The 14,851-nt window shown below is 38.8% G+C and overlaps 2 protein-coding genes across 3 annotated transcripts in view; one reads left to right on the forward strand and one right to left on the reverse strand.

Annotated features, from left to right (window-relative positions):
* LOC145442754 (cartilage intermediate layer protein 1-like) overlaps positions 1–14,851 on the reverse strand; it is a 35,235-nt gene that overhangs the window by 14,339 nt on the left and 6,045 nt on the right. The window contains exons 5-11 of the mRNA XM_080320738.1: positions 13,904–14,069; positions 12,839–13,027; positions 12,565–12,738; positions 11,533–11,643; positions 11,093–11,234; positions 10,807–11,034; positions 9,682–9,754 (exon numbers count right to left, since the gene is read on the reverse strand). Coding sequence (XP_080176864.1) covers positions 9,682–9,754; positions 10,807–11,034; positions 11,093–11,234; positions 11,533–11,643; positions 12,565–12,738; positions 12,839–13,027; positions 13,904–14,069 — 1,083 coding nt within the window. The remainder of the gene's footprint in view (positions 1–9,681; positions 9,755–10,806; positions 11,035–11,092; positions 11,235–11,532; positions 11,644–12,564; positions 12,739–12,838; positions 13,028–13,903; positions 14,070–14,851) is intronic.
* Positions 1,385–7,038, forward strand: LOC145443134 (uncharacterized). 2 transcript variants are annotated; one of them, XM_080321128.1, is made up of 6 exons: positions 1,385–2,629; positions 2,740–2,833; positions 4,201–4,368; positions 5,234–5,347; positions 5,634–5,713; positions 6,470–7,038. In XM_080321128.1, exons 4-6 carry the CDS (start codon positions 5,305–5,307, stop codon positions 6,722–6,724), a joined length of 378 nt encoding a protein of 125 aa, XP_080177254.1. In that variant the 5' UTR covers positions 1,385–2,629; positions 2,740–2,833; positions 4,201–4,368; positions 5,234–5,304; the 3' UTR covers positions 6,725–7,038. The 2 variants fall into 2 exon arrangements, with proteins under 2 accessions (XP_080177254.1, XP_080177255.1); XM_080321129.1 differs by having other exon boundaries at positions 4,210–4,368.

Consider the following 14,851-nt stretch of genomic DNA (forward strand, 5'->3'; position numbering starts at 1 on the left):
AATACAAACACATTTTGTAGATTTCAGTGTAGCGCCTATTGCGATTTTGTTAATGCCATGAGTTTTGTGTATTACTCAAGTCTAGTAGAATAGGATGCGTCCAGTAAAGATATTCTAAATTGCTTCTGTGTTGATCAAAGTCTTGAAGTGTAAATCTGTAGACTTCACAACGTCTTAGAGAGTGCGAACGGAATTATGTATTGATCACACGCTTCAAACGGTACTCGATACCCAAAGTGATATTTTCACACTCTGTAAGTTGTGTATGTTTCAATGCGCTGTCACAAATCCCGACAATAAATCGTATCAATTGCTGGATTCAATAGTAACGACGTGCCATTGTGATATACTGACTCTACACTTAGTCGTTTCAATTACCCGTTGCGAATTTGACCAATAAAGCATTTTGCATCGGGTGTTCAATGTTTGAATAACGAAATTGTTGTGTCATCTTTAGTCTTGGTTACTGGAAACAACTACATTTGTAAAAATATTTTCTGATATCCGTAATACGCAGAGTGATTTGTACCAACACGGAATATCTTTCAAATCAATAACATTTCAGACAAGTATAGTTTTACAAATCAATATGTTAATAACCACGGTAGTGAAAAGTTTGTTGTTGTCATAACCTTTACCACAACATCGGGTCTAATTAACGCGAATAATTTAATAATCAAGTCATGATCAACTATTACATATGTCAAATCAATGTGTCAATAAGGATGTTTACAACATGATAACTTTCAATGTAGCACCGGCGTTTGATCGTATAAGAAATGAATTCTTAACTACATTGCTCGACCTTTCAAATCTCGTATACTCAAACATATTATGTTAAGCTCAAGTCCCCTGTACCGAAGAGTAATTACTTTTGTCTTACAAAATATACCGAGTAATAATTAGTTTGTCTTGCAGAATATACCGCGTAGTAATTCCTCTATCTTACAGAATAGTAACGACTTTTCAAGTTGAATAAAAAAAGATGCGTTGGGATATGAATACAACCGAGCTTCACTGTAAATCTAAAAGGTGGAAAAAATGGTAGAAAAATGGAGAAAGGTACATTCCTTCCCTTTATCCACCGTATCTCCACCACATATGGAGGAATTTAGAGGGTGGAAAGAGGGGGGAATGAATAGTCTACCATATTTGGTGGAAAACAATTATTGCCATGGTGGAAATCAGAAATGACTGTTTGCAAACTGTCGTATTGCCCAATTAAAACATAACAGTTGATACTGGCTTATAGTTAATAACGTCATCAGACATGAATTTGGAGTCGAGTGTTGTTTTTTACTCAATGTGAAGTCATAGTCGCATGCATTTTGGAATATTGATAAAATATTGAACGGTTTTTTTTTCCAAGTGGTTAGGCCAGTAGAGGGATTATTAAATTTGAAAATGTCTGAATACCATTAATGGATTGTGATAATTACTTCAAGATCCTGCACGACCGTAGCATATCCATATCCATATTTATTATTATCGCCAATATTCTCACCAATGAACCGTGACCGGCGGTAAGTCAGCATCCGGGACTCTGGCAATTTGCTATTTCGAATATACGGGGATGCGCGCTCTGCGTCGTCAGTCGGTCAGTCGACAGAAAAATATATCTATATTCATTGATTTTGAGTTAATCACAATTATGATTATCGTTGATTTTAGTTCATAAGTGATGTCATCTGCTTAATCGATTTCGTATGAAGTACCGGTATCGCTCGTGACTGAAAATTCAATGAACTTGCCATTGCCATAAGCAGTTAGCAGTACCTGAGAGACGAGATGATATCTTGTTTGGTGGGAAGGTAATTCAAGTAAGCCAACGGGTGATTATAATGCAAGAAATTAGCTAGGATGAGTACATTCTCATATTCATGCATACCATAGATAGAGCTATTGGGTACGGTATTCAAACTGGCTCTGTATTTAGTTTTACCATCAGTAGCTGCATATTTTGAATTTGGATTTTCATTATAACTGTTGCAAGGATAGATCTTGTTTGAATGAAAGGAACTCTTCTGATATCTAATTGTAACTTGTGATTTCAGTCCTAAATAATTATGAGACTTAGTTACATTCAATACCGACAACAAGATCATTACTGCGTGCACAAAAGAAGATATACCATCATCTGCTGCACTAAAATTTGATTTGGCGCCGGAATTCTTGAATATTCAGTGTTATGATAAGGAGTTTACTGATTTATTTGATCTGTCTGATGCTGATGTAAAAGGCAATGATCGGATTAGAGTTCCTGTTACCGGTAAGTTTAGGCTTGGCTTCAATTATCAATTTCTTCACCTCTATACGTAATTTTCCTAGAAAATGTACTAAGCGTTTGCGACCGCAGCATCACTAGCGACTCCCTAATTGTGGATTCATCTGAATGTAATGTAATGGATGATTCAGTTGAATCATTACTGGTTTCATCTGAATCTATTGTGACGGATGATCCAGTTGAATCATCACTTTCACGTTCATAACAACGATGGCCTGTGGTCTACGACATCCCAGCTTTTCGTCAGTACTTGGTGCATGGGAGCGCTGGCAATATTGTAATTCCATAAAGACTGAGAAAAGAGATCAAGACAATTATCTTTCAAGATCCTTTGCGATATACTTTGTAAGTATAATTCCATTCAATTCATCCATCCTATTTTGTTTTGAAACTCGTGCATGCATTTCGTTAGTTTGGATAGATATCAGGTAACTATATGCGGATCTATCTAACAGGTACCCCACTGCGCATCAGTATCGAGAAGTATGCTTGGCATTATTAAAAAACTATCCAGTTTTGAAAGACAATAATGAAGAAAATTCCAGCTAGGTAAGCTGCATGTAACTTCTGTCGTGGGCAAAGGTCATAGTCATAATACGCTATGTGGACGCCAGATATCCATAGTATACTGTCCTTGCCCGTTACCGGTGAATTCCGGACTAATACCGTAATTTTCCGAATATAGTGCGCCCCCACACCCTTAAAATGACGTGTATATTCTGGGAAAAAGCCTTTACCCGTGTATAGTAGGCACCCTGCATTCGTAGTACATGGGTACATGAATAGTTGCGGTTTAGTATTCGATGTTGTTCTGTTTTGCGATATCACTGTCGAACAATGGTGACATAATGATCGCTAATCATAATACAATTAACTGGATTGTCTCTGAACGGGAGTAGATAGTGAGCCTGTGATGTCGGCGGCACGATAGCTTAGGCTAGCGACACACGACATCTTGCGCACGTGGCCTATTTCAGAGCACGAATGTATCAAGCAGATAACAAGAAATATAGATGTTGGCAAATGAGTTTCGCCACGAATGGGTTCTGAGTCTAACACAATATTGAGTAGCTTTCGTCGCGACAATTGTTTTCTCATTCTATCGGTGTGTAAGCTGTTTCGCTGCATTTGCCGAATAATGTCACTGACAAAGCCTTGTTAGAGAAACAAATATATGTGTAAATGACGATCATATAATCTATTCTTGTTGACAATTTTTGGCGTATGATAAGCTTGCCAAAGAGTCCGGAAGCGCTGCCAATTAGCGAGTCCCTGATGTCTGGTGAACAATTAAATACGCGCTGGTATTACGCAGCCTCGGCGACAGTTTTCGCAAATCAAAATGTCCGAACTTGCGCCACCTCGTAAGTCGTCGCCTATGGTCTCTTTTGTCATGACTATAGCCGTACACTGTACGCAGCTTCAATGTAGTTCTGAAGGCAATAGCTACAATTCCAGAATACCTACAAGATAAGCCGAGTCCAAGTCGTTACCGTATGTTCAATGTTCGGTTTTTAGCTCAATCCACATTTTATCAATTCTGCTTGTGTAATTGGCTCGCATCCAGAATACAGTAATTTTCCTCAGTCTTAACAGTTTCTGGCCCTATTTTGCCAAGTATCAGGACTCGTACTCGAAATAACTACTCTTCGTAGATGCAATGAAAAATTGATTCGAGTCGAGTCATTTAACATATTTGCAAAAAAAAGACTAGATTCAAGTCGAGTCACCCAAAAATCGCTTATCGAGTCAATGCAATAGAACCACCTCAAACCACCCATTGTTATGTTCATTGTGTCGTGGCGCTGCCATTGTTGAAACAATGCCAATTTTTAGACTTTGTGGACTGTTTAGGGGTTTTTCCTTGCTTTTGGTAATAGTACTCTCTGCAGAGTTGAGTCCAACAATATTTGCAGTTTCTTCAGGGCTCGTGGCATATTGCCTTGAGGCAGAAGTTCAAGGACTATCGAAGACATTTGGAAACTGAATTGGTGAATCAGATGAAGCAGAAGCATGGTACAAAACGAAAGAATGTGATTGAGGAAGAAGGAGCCAGCAGCTCTAGATGCAAAAGAGCCAGGGTTGTAAGTCCAGTTAATTTATATCATGGTTTTAAGATGAGCTAGTTAAACTCTAATTTTTCAGGATGTACAATAGTCTATAGCAGGGGTCGCCAACCCAAAACGGGTCGCGGGCCACTTTTCAAATTTCGTAGCGGCCGCAGGCCGCATGAATCCAAAATCGATATAAAGTAGGCAACCACGGCTTAAAACTCTACGTCAGTACAACGCTGTGCTACCTAACGTAGGCGATGGACATAGTGACCACAAAATAAGTAATATTTTAATGAAGGAATAAAAATACAACAAAACATCACTGGCATCAATTTCATTTTATTTTGAACTCTGAGCTGTGCACGATACCTGGGAACGCTGATCTTGTGGGGAAACCCTAAGCCAGTGGTTCTCAAACCTTTATGACACTGAAATATTTCGCCCGCCCTTCTTATCGTCATATCACAAAATGTACCCATACTGTTAGCAATCGGATAGTTTAACGGCGTGGATGGTTATGAATGTTGATGAGAGAATTCTATAATATGAATTCGGGACTATACACAGAGCAATAACTATAACTATGAAATCGAAGTAAATCGCGCAGAGCGCGAAAAAAAATTCAGTTGACCGCAGCTCCGCGCCCCCTTCAAATGCTTTAAAGCCCCCACTAGAGGACGCGCCCCCACTTTCAGAACCATTGCCCTAAGCTGTTTTCTATGCGCCTTGGTCTTGGTAGTGTTTCGGCCATTACACGCCAATTTCAGCATTTTAAAATGTTTTCTTAGCTTTCTTCCGAAATCTCAAATCAAGTCGCGGGCCGGGTGTTGGTGACCCCTGGTCTATAGTATAAATTGTCATTGCCACGGGTGTATCATATCTTATGTATATTAAGATGTTGAAAGAGGCTGAAACCTTGATGGGAAGTGCACAACACAGAGCCGGTACAATATAGCTCAGGCCAAAATGAAGTGGCCTAAAGTTCCCGAGACTATACAAGGATTACTAGGTGAGAGTATTATTTCATGAAATTGTGTGGCATTGCAAATTTTCCGCTGACAATTTTTTTCGAATGAATTCAAGTGCAGTGGCTCTCTAACTTCTGCTGTTGAGATGCAATTGTAGAAACTTGTTTGACTTGCGCCGCACCAATAATCGTGGCTTTCACAATAACATAGTCTCGTACCAGCCAGTTAGAGTTTGATTCATTTGCGAAAATTACACGCGTTCAAAATAAATATTGGAATGCTAGAAGTGATCATCGATCGTTCTAATAACCTGTGTCTGCTTTATAGGTGATGGAGTGTTGGATTGGCGTGCTGGTATACCAACCATTTTTGGAGAAGGATATGACAATTTTCTTCATATTGGAGAGGTAAGCTGTTCGTAGATAGATGGTGTATAATATACATTGTTACAACTAAACAGTTGGTTAGTCGTTGGTCAGCTAGCTAACGTTTTTTCGATTAGTTGTAGTTCTAATTGCTGATTTTGAAAATTCAGTGGTTGTAGTTCTAGTTGCGGATTTTGAAAATTCAGTAGTTGTGGTTAGTTGCTGATATTGAAAATTCGGTAGTTGTAGTTCAAGTTAGTGATTTTGAAAATTCAGTAGTTGTAGTTCTAGTTGATGATTTTGAAAATTCAGTAGTTTGTACAAGTCTGGTTTCTACCTCGCCATCTTATCCGCGTAAGCGGTGTCTCACAAGAATCCTAGAAGTGAGCCGTGCTACAAGTAGGCAAATACGGATTAAAAAATAAGGAACACCGGCCTGTTGTAAATGACCATAATGGTAAACCAGTGTTTCAAAATCAAGTCAATCCATATTTCTTATATGCCGTTACAACTTCTAGCAATAGAAAGTGGCAAGCTTCAGTAGACCTGGTACAGGCGTCGCGCATAGCTTAATTAATGGATTGGGGCTCATGAGATTGAAATATACTTCATTGCAGCAGACAGACTGGTGACAAGATATTTTTAAATGCATAAATCAAATGAGCAACATTTTGTGACACAAATTCATGTTTATAACTTGTGCAGTGGTAATATAAATTGTCCTATGTGCTAAGCCTATCTCGATATCATAATGATCTGAAGTCCGAAGATTTCATAGTAATATAATATATCTTTCAGGTTTCTATCTCTCCATATCCAACGATGGTCTACAATTCGCAATGGAGCCTGCACTTGGATGGAATCGTCTTCTCAAAAAACATTGAAAGTTTTGATGAAACACATGCTCTTCTGATCGCAGCTCATTGGATATTGAACATCAAGTTTCAGAAGAATATCAAGCACACTCTCACGTGCCTTTCGTCATACCTGCTAAAGCTGCCTGGCGTAGAGCTGACAAATCTTGTTGTGAGGGCTACCAATATGTTGCCATAAACAATGGAACTGTCATCATAGTTATGTAGGGTTACCATACGGAGGCTCAAGCGGGTCATTCGAAGTCGATTGTCAGTGCCGACTTTTTATTTTAGTCAACACGACTAAATTTAAGTAAAAATATGGTAATTCTGGACTCGTCGCTTTCATTTAACACCAAAAGTTTTCCAGCAAAAAATAGCAAAATCGGCTGTCAGTCTTGATACATTAACCTTCCTGAATTGGTAAAATTGTCCTCCTTTTTCGATTCTGTAATATGGTAACCCTATAGTAATGACTGTTTGAATACGCATAATAAAATGCATGAAATGCCATGCTTGTATGTTTTAATTGGATTTGTATTCTGCAGTATTGCATAAAGCAAAGATGTGTGGCAGCTGACAGATAGGTTGGGGTGGTAGGTATGTACCCCATATAGGGTAGAGGGTATTCCTCCATACAGGGTGGAAGGTAATCCTCATATAGGGAGGAGGGTATTCACCCATATAGGGTGGAAAGTATTTCCACCATGATGGGGGGTGGAGTTGCATTCCACCATGAATGGTCAAAATGGTGAACCACTTCTAATGGAGGAAATCTCCACCTTTTAGATTTACAGTGTTGTTATGGATTTTAGGTTTTAGTGATTGTATGGACTCGTGTATGCTTGGCTGACTGCTTGAGTTGGTCGGGTAAGTTACAAACGGATTTACTTGCCAATGTTTTCCTGATTGACTGAGTATGGCAAAATGTTAAAATGTCGAGACCTAATACTTTATCCGTACACCCAATTATAACAAAACATAACCCGCATTCAAATAATACGTAAGCTACAACTGGATTTAAAACTCGATGCTATTTTGTGGTTAACTCTAGTCAGTGGTCATGTTTGTGTAGATTTCAGGAATGATCATGACGAGTTGGCCGGGTAAATTAGTGGTAGTAACTATGATCGTACAGAGTTGCTGACATTCCAACATCTTTTACGCTGTAATATACGGATTCACTCGTGATCATTTAATTCTCAGTTATTGTTCAGCCATTCAAATCTCGTATACTCAAAATGTAATAGGTTATGTCAAGTCGTATATGTACCGATTAGTAAATACTTTGTCTTGCAGTGTAGTAACGGCCTTTACAGTTGAATGAAAATTATCGGTCATATGAATACAACCAGGATGAATTAATTCAAGTTTGCGAGTTGTAGTGGTATAATCAAGTAAGTGAAAACTATATTTTTAACACCGGTTGATATTATGAATAATTCTTTTGAGTGTGGTAAGATGTTAAAATGTCTCTTTGACAAACGGAAAGCCAGATCGTGAATAGAGTTGTAAGGTTTCATTACTTGTTTCAAATCAATATGCGTATAATCTCTAAATATGACCGGGTTGAAATTTGGTAGTCTTGTTAGTCAATCCTATTTCAATTCACACTACGCCAAAGTCAAAATATTCGGTTTCGGATTATCTCAATTTACCTATAGAACCCGAATGGATTCCGACCCGTGCTATAACTAGACCGCTATGTCTGATGCATTATCCTGTCAGCGACGTAGGGTTTTACAATTACTTCACACCTTTTCGAATAAGCGTCAACTTCGCAAAGGATTAGGGTGGGATCAGAAATAAGTGAGAATTTGTCGGTATTCGAATCATCGTCTGCGACGGTTCTGTTATTCGTTACTTATTATATTTTACCAGTGAAATCCAGTTCCTGTGACATACCGATTATCAAAATATTACATTGTGGCGATTGGAATGTATGTAAAAACAAGTTGCGAGGGATGGCTATGTCTTAGGTGTTATCTCGTGAGTGATCGTGGGATTTGCAACCTATTTCACACCTTTTTGAAGTGTTAGTTTGTGAACGCGGCTATTGTTGGTATCGCCGTCTACGCGGGCTCTGTGGTAAACTAATTACCGAAATATTACATTGTCAACGATCGGCATGTATGTAACAGCGAGTCGCGAGCGATGGTTATGTCTTAGGTATTATCTTGTGAGCGATCGCGGGATTTTACCAATATTTCACACCTTTTTGGAGTGTTAGTTTGTGAACGCGGTTATTGTTGGTATTCGAATCGCCGTCTACGCCGGCTCCGTGGTAAACGAATTACCAAGCGACTGATTCCTAGATTTAGCAAACTATTTCACACCCTTTTTGGTGAAAGTACGACATGCCGCTAGCATTCTATCAACGAAAGTACGAATCATCGCCGCGCCCATAAGAATAACGATATATCGAAGTCACATTCACCGCAAACGTTGGGATTAACTCGAATCTAACATATATAATAATTTGAGGTATACACATTAACTAAGAGTCAATCACGTGACTATTTACCATACCTGATACTTCTTCAACACCGGTCGAGAGATGCATATACCCGAAAGGGCGATTCATGACCGCACCCATAAGAACACATAGTGAATCACCAGAGAATACGTAAGAATACATGACAGGCGAATCACCGCTACAGCCTATATCCACAACGTTAGTTCACTACCAAACAATCCATGGCAGGTCATCGCCGCGACGTATACCAGAAAGGGTGGTGTCACCAACGAGACGGCAGGTCATCACCGCAGCCTATACCGAAAGGGTGGGGTCACCAACACGAGTTTTCAAGGTATATCATCGCCGCAGCCTATACCTGAAAGGGTGGGGTCATCACCGCGCCCATAAGAAACAATGGCAGGTCACCACCACATATGGGGTCTAAAAGGGTGGGGTCATCACCCCGGGTTTTCAATACGAGTCACCACCCCGCCCATAAGAGCCCCTGCCACCCCCAGAGCGATCATAATAACTACTGATGCCAGTTCAAGAGACCGTAACTGCAACCGCAACTGGTCGTCCGGCATCCTCCTATCTGTTCTTTACATCGCGTTGTGTCTTATCGCGTTGTACATTGTGTGTGCCTTGTTCAGATAAAAATCTAATCTGACGATTATCTATTATATCAATCTACTTACTCGTAGTCCTGGTAGCGAACCGCTTGAAGGATGCTGTTATCTACGCTGGGCATGGAGATATGATACCCAGGAGCTGTAAATTTGCAAATCATTAGATTATTATTATTTTATGATATTTTCATAATGCCATGAGTAATCTGGGGTTGGCACACCCATTTATAAAAACTCTAATCAATGGTGATACGTAAGATATCAGCAACATGGACTGATTCTTATGTAGCCAATATATGCAGTGGCGGATCGTTCCATTGGAAACTGGGACATTACACTACAAATATATTTCCGTACCCCCCCCATTTTTCGTAAATTAACGTAACGCGGATTTTTTTATCAGATGCATTCAATTGGAAATTTTTTTTCGCGTGTCACGCGATATAAATATAGTGTTACTACTAGGGTTGCATTTAGAACAAATGGCGTTTTAAAACACTTGGTCTAAAACATGTTTTAAACAGTATTTTAAATAAATGCCTTTAAAAATTTTGATTTTTAAGTTGTAAAATTATGCAATAATTGTGTGAATATATTCCAAAGAAACATTTTGCATGAGCCTACGGATAATTACCATCCGATATAGCCGATGTATATCGATATGAAATGGTTGCAACCCGCAAAATAATCGGTTCAACAATAATAGTACAGACATCTCGTGAAAGGAGCTATATTTACCCTATATTTTCAATTGTCAATGCCAATCCACTATGACGTCACAATTGAATATTGGTGACGTCATGGCTTTAAAAAAACAAAAAAATACATGTTTTAAATAAGGGCCTTGTTTTAAACATGTTTGATTTAAATTGATTTTTGTTTTGAATGCAACCCTAGTTACTATACATTTTGCACTTTAATACGACAACCCCAATACTCCCACCCGCGGAATATAAATAAAAAATAATAATATAAAATCCACATAATTTACCTAGTTGAGTCAAATTGTATTCGCACTTGTGAAACTCACTGTATTTTCTGGGCTTTCGCTTTTAATGCCGAGCCATGACAGAGATTTTCTTGCCACATTAGGCCTAGATCGAGTATTAAAGTAATTGTCAATGAAATATTGATTTGTGTAAGTCATCGCAGCAAATATGATGCAACTTTTATAATCCTTTATTCATTCCTTACCTTGAACGATTACTTTGGAAATACTTGTAAAGTCCAACCCATCGCATGGTACCTGGACGCATGCACCACCACTATAATAATAACCATACCAGCTATTATATTGTGGCCAGGTATGTGTCGTCAAATAATTAACCCATGCCGAACTGTTTCTCCTCAGGTATACTGAAGTGACCCGCACGCCAGAGACTTGATTCCACCATGACATTTCATCATTTTCGAAAATTCTGACTGTAATTTCAGAATAATATGGGGTATATACACGGAAAATATAAAGGCAAATAGTCACCTTTCATGTAGCAATACCGGCGTAGAAGAGCATCGAGATTAAAAATTCTACGCGCACGTATAACTGACAGCGTGGTTCCAAGCAAGGCTAGGTTTCTTGTTGATCGTTTATTACGCCTCAGCGTACTGTTTCCAGACACATCCTAAACCAAAAGTCAACTACAGTTGATATTTCTTAACTACCACTGGATTCTTTACAAGAATCAAATCATTCCACAACATTTTTCCTTGTGGCCATCAGGCGGGTATACATGGAATAGATACACCGATACGACGCTGATTTGAAGTTGACCGTTATCCGCAGTTATGTTTTCTTGCTATGAACACTGACCTTTCCACACTGCAGATCGGAGATAGGCCTATTATGACGCGTTAGTAGTTGTCAGGGCTTGAATATTCGGGACATATTGCAAGTGAAACTCACTCGATGTAATGTCTTACCGATAAATTTGATATTCTCTTCCAACTACCAGTTTCCTCGTCCAGCTCTAACAATTCCGTAGCTGATGTTTCGTTTTCCTCCAGATTATCAGATGAGAGGAGAACCTCAACCTGTATAGATGACAATTTCTGGCCTTCGATAATGGTGAATAGTGAGGCTACGCCAGGTTTCCACGTGTCATAAGTCTACGTTAGGATTTACCCGGATACGTCCGGTATTTTGCCGAAAATTGCCATTCGTTGATTGCAATAGAAAATTTCACACTGTACTTGTACTATTTCCTTCACAACTTTCTTTTATGGGATATCTATGACAGCATTATATGTCAATCTCAGTACTATTGTAAAGTTTCAGAATGCAACGGACATAAGTTTCACGGAGATTAGAAATTGACGTCCACATTACTTGCTGACTACGCAGTTGTCCGGACTAGTTCAGAAATATCTATATAGCATTTATTAAGCCTATTTTCAATAAAACGCTCATAATCTACTTTTCGAGTTTATTTGGTATAGTTCAGATCTCGCTTCAGTACAAAATTGTGTAATTTCTTCTCTAAAAAGTATCATTAATTTGTCCTGGATTTGCATCCTCGAGTATCCAAGAATGATTCACATCTAGTATGGTTCTCAAACACTTATTGATTGCAACGTTGTAAATACAGCGCCTTGAAAAAGCCCAGAGAAATAGAGAGCACCGAACTCTTGAACGAGGGCAGCAAACCGTAAAAATGACGCAAGACAAGCGTAAAGATCTTTTGAAATTTACTGTGCAGGCGCATATGACCCGATGTTAAAAGCGCCAATTGTGTGTCAATAAAACAAAACAAACTCCATAATACAAATCCTCGAGAGATATAGGTTGCGGGCACGATTCCCAGCAGCGGTTTAAACCAAACATGTCATTGAGAAATTGGTATTCCTGTACATAAGCTTTTCGATTGGTGACGAATGTCTGTACCGGCAATCCACTACAGAATCTGTTAGCTTTTAATTCCGAGTTGGAATGCTTTAAAAATGCAGACATCTTACATTTCTAGCCTCAAGTTGATTGCCTTCGTCGTCCGTAATATCAAGCTGAAACATTCCGGATGAACTCAACATGACGGATTCATTCTGTCCAGGCACATCGATGACCAGCTGACCAGGGATACGATCGATCTCTGACATATTGCCAGGGTTCACGAAATCCAAACTGACTGACACCTGCGAAATCCGGAAAAACGTCACTATATTTCCATGGTTTATTCATAATGTGCATATCCAGTGTTAAAGTGAAGGTAGACCGAAGATGAATTGTACTTACATTTCCCTGGTAAGGTGTTCCATCGGCACGAAATGTGGTATTTGGTGGAAATTCCATACTAAATGGAGAATCGGCCATCGGTTCTACTTCCCCGCCTTCTTGTGCGGAAAATATTTGTGGCTCAGGCTTTCGTGTCATGATCACCATCTCATTGGCGTATACTTGTCTAGCGGGAGACACGTTGACTATCTGGTCAATAAAAGTGATTGGTTTATTACCATACCAGATTTTCTTCTAACTTGTCTATGTCTGTGCAACACCACTCTACCAGTCTAGTGCAAAATTCAATCAGTTTTATTGGTGTCAATGTTTGGAATAAGCTGCCACCTAATCTCCGCAATTTAGACTCTTGTGCTTTTAAAAAACAATGTTTTCAATCTCTTATCTCTAACTACCGCTAAATTGTATTTGCGTTGTATTTCAAATTGGTCCATGATACTGTGTCTTATTTTCCCTTTCGTTCGTTAGTTTATTTTAATTTTTTTTTCATTAGTTATCGACTGTAAAAATTGCTCCTGTCCCGGGTGGCTCGGCTCTGAAGACTTTGTCATATCGAGCCTCCCGTCTACCTTGCATGTCGCATTTCACTGTAACATTTTTGTAGTGTTATGTTGATATGTAATGCATACGAATAAAGATTCTCTCTCTCTCTCTATTATGATTATAATATAGAATTATATAATATGTATCACATAACGTAATTATGTAATATTATTCACTATTTAATACCGCGACGTGAGACTTTTTTCGATTTCCAACCAATACATTTGATGGGAAAGCGACTCGCTTGCCTGTATGTACTTGCAGCAACAAATAGTTTGACAACATGTTCTATACTTTATATCAATTTAAGGGCAGCATTCTGTAGAAATTGTGAAGTTCAAATAAATTTTTATGCCATTTCGAAATTTGAAAATAAATGACCGGGGCAGCCGAAAAGCTGTGTCATTCATTGCGGCCCTAAACATAATTTATAATATCCAGCATGAATCAGACACTGTTGGATAAGTATTACTCCCTACTCATGTTCCCATGAATAAAGCATAATATATGTTGCTGTATCACCTTTACTTGTGGAAAGAACTTTCCATCCGTATCAGTCACGGTGAATGAGATTCTGTCACCAGCAGGAAAATTTACAATGAAATGAAAAAATTCTTCTGTGGCCGATACTAATACATCCTTTTGATAGTTGATGGAAAATTGACAACCCTCACATCCGCCAACAATCCTGATGAAATATATCAATATATGATTTTGCATCCCGGACAGTCATTTATATATGGAGTTGCATTTAAAACAAATGATGTTTTAAAACGCTTTGTTTTAAACAGTGTTCTAAAAATGACATGAAAAAAATCGCGTTTTTCTAACATTGTATAATTATGCCGGGTAGTATGAGCCAACGAACGATTTACACCTAATATAGTTGAAGTATGCGGCGTGGAGGGCCTGTGGTACCCTCAAAATCGCCGTCGGCTCAACAGCTATAGCACGTATAGATCATTGGTACGGAAAAGGTGTTCTGAATTTTGATGTGATGATGACCGCCGACCCTAAAAATGCCGCATAACGATGTCATTCCGTTTAAAGATATTTTTGGTCTGTTTATGAAAGTGGTCGGAAGCCTTTTTTCACAGAATAAGCCATATGTTTACCCTATATTTTCAATTGTCAATGTCACTCCACTATGACATCGCAATTAAAAATTCTATGACTAAATAAACAAAAAAGGGCCCTGTTCATTTTAAATTGATTTCGGTGTAAAACGCAACCCTATCGTTTTAAGCGACAATCGAATAGCGAGCGCCGAGCCGAAAACTAGCCGAAAACCCGGTCAGTCGTTTACTCGATTTATTAGACGCATATCGGCTATATGTAGACTTTTCGGTATGTATTGCGTAGAGGTAGATAGACTGCTGTGTGAAGCAAGAGTGCCACACGATTTCGGAAAATTATAGCTATGGGATTCCCAATCTTGTTACAAATATTGTCAACAGCCGTACAATGCAC

Source organism: Botryllus schlosseri, chromosome 7 (genome assembly GCF_051294905.1).
Source record: "Botryllus schlosseri isolate E-star chromosome 7, Bs_hap1, whole genome shotgun sequence".
Lineage (NCBI taxonomy): Eukaryota > Metazoa > Chordata > Ascidiacea > Stolidobranchia > Styelidae > Botryllus > Botryllus schlosseri.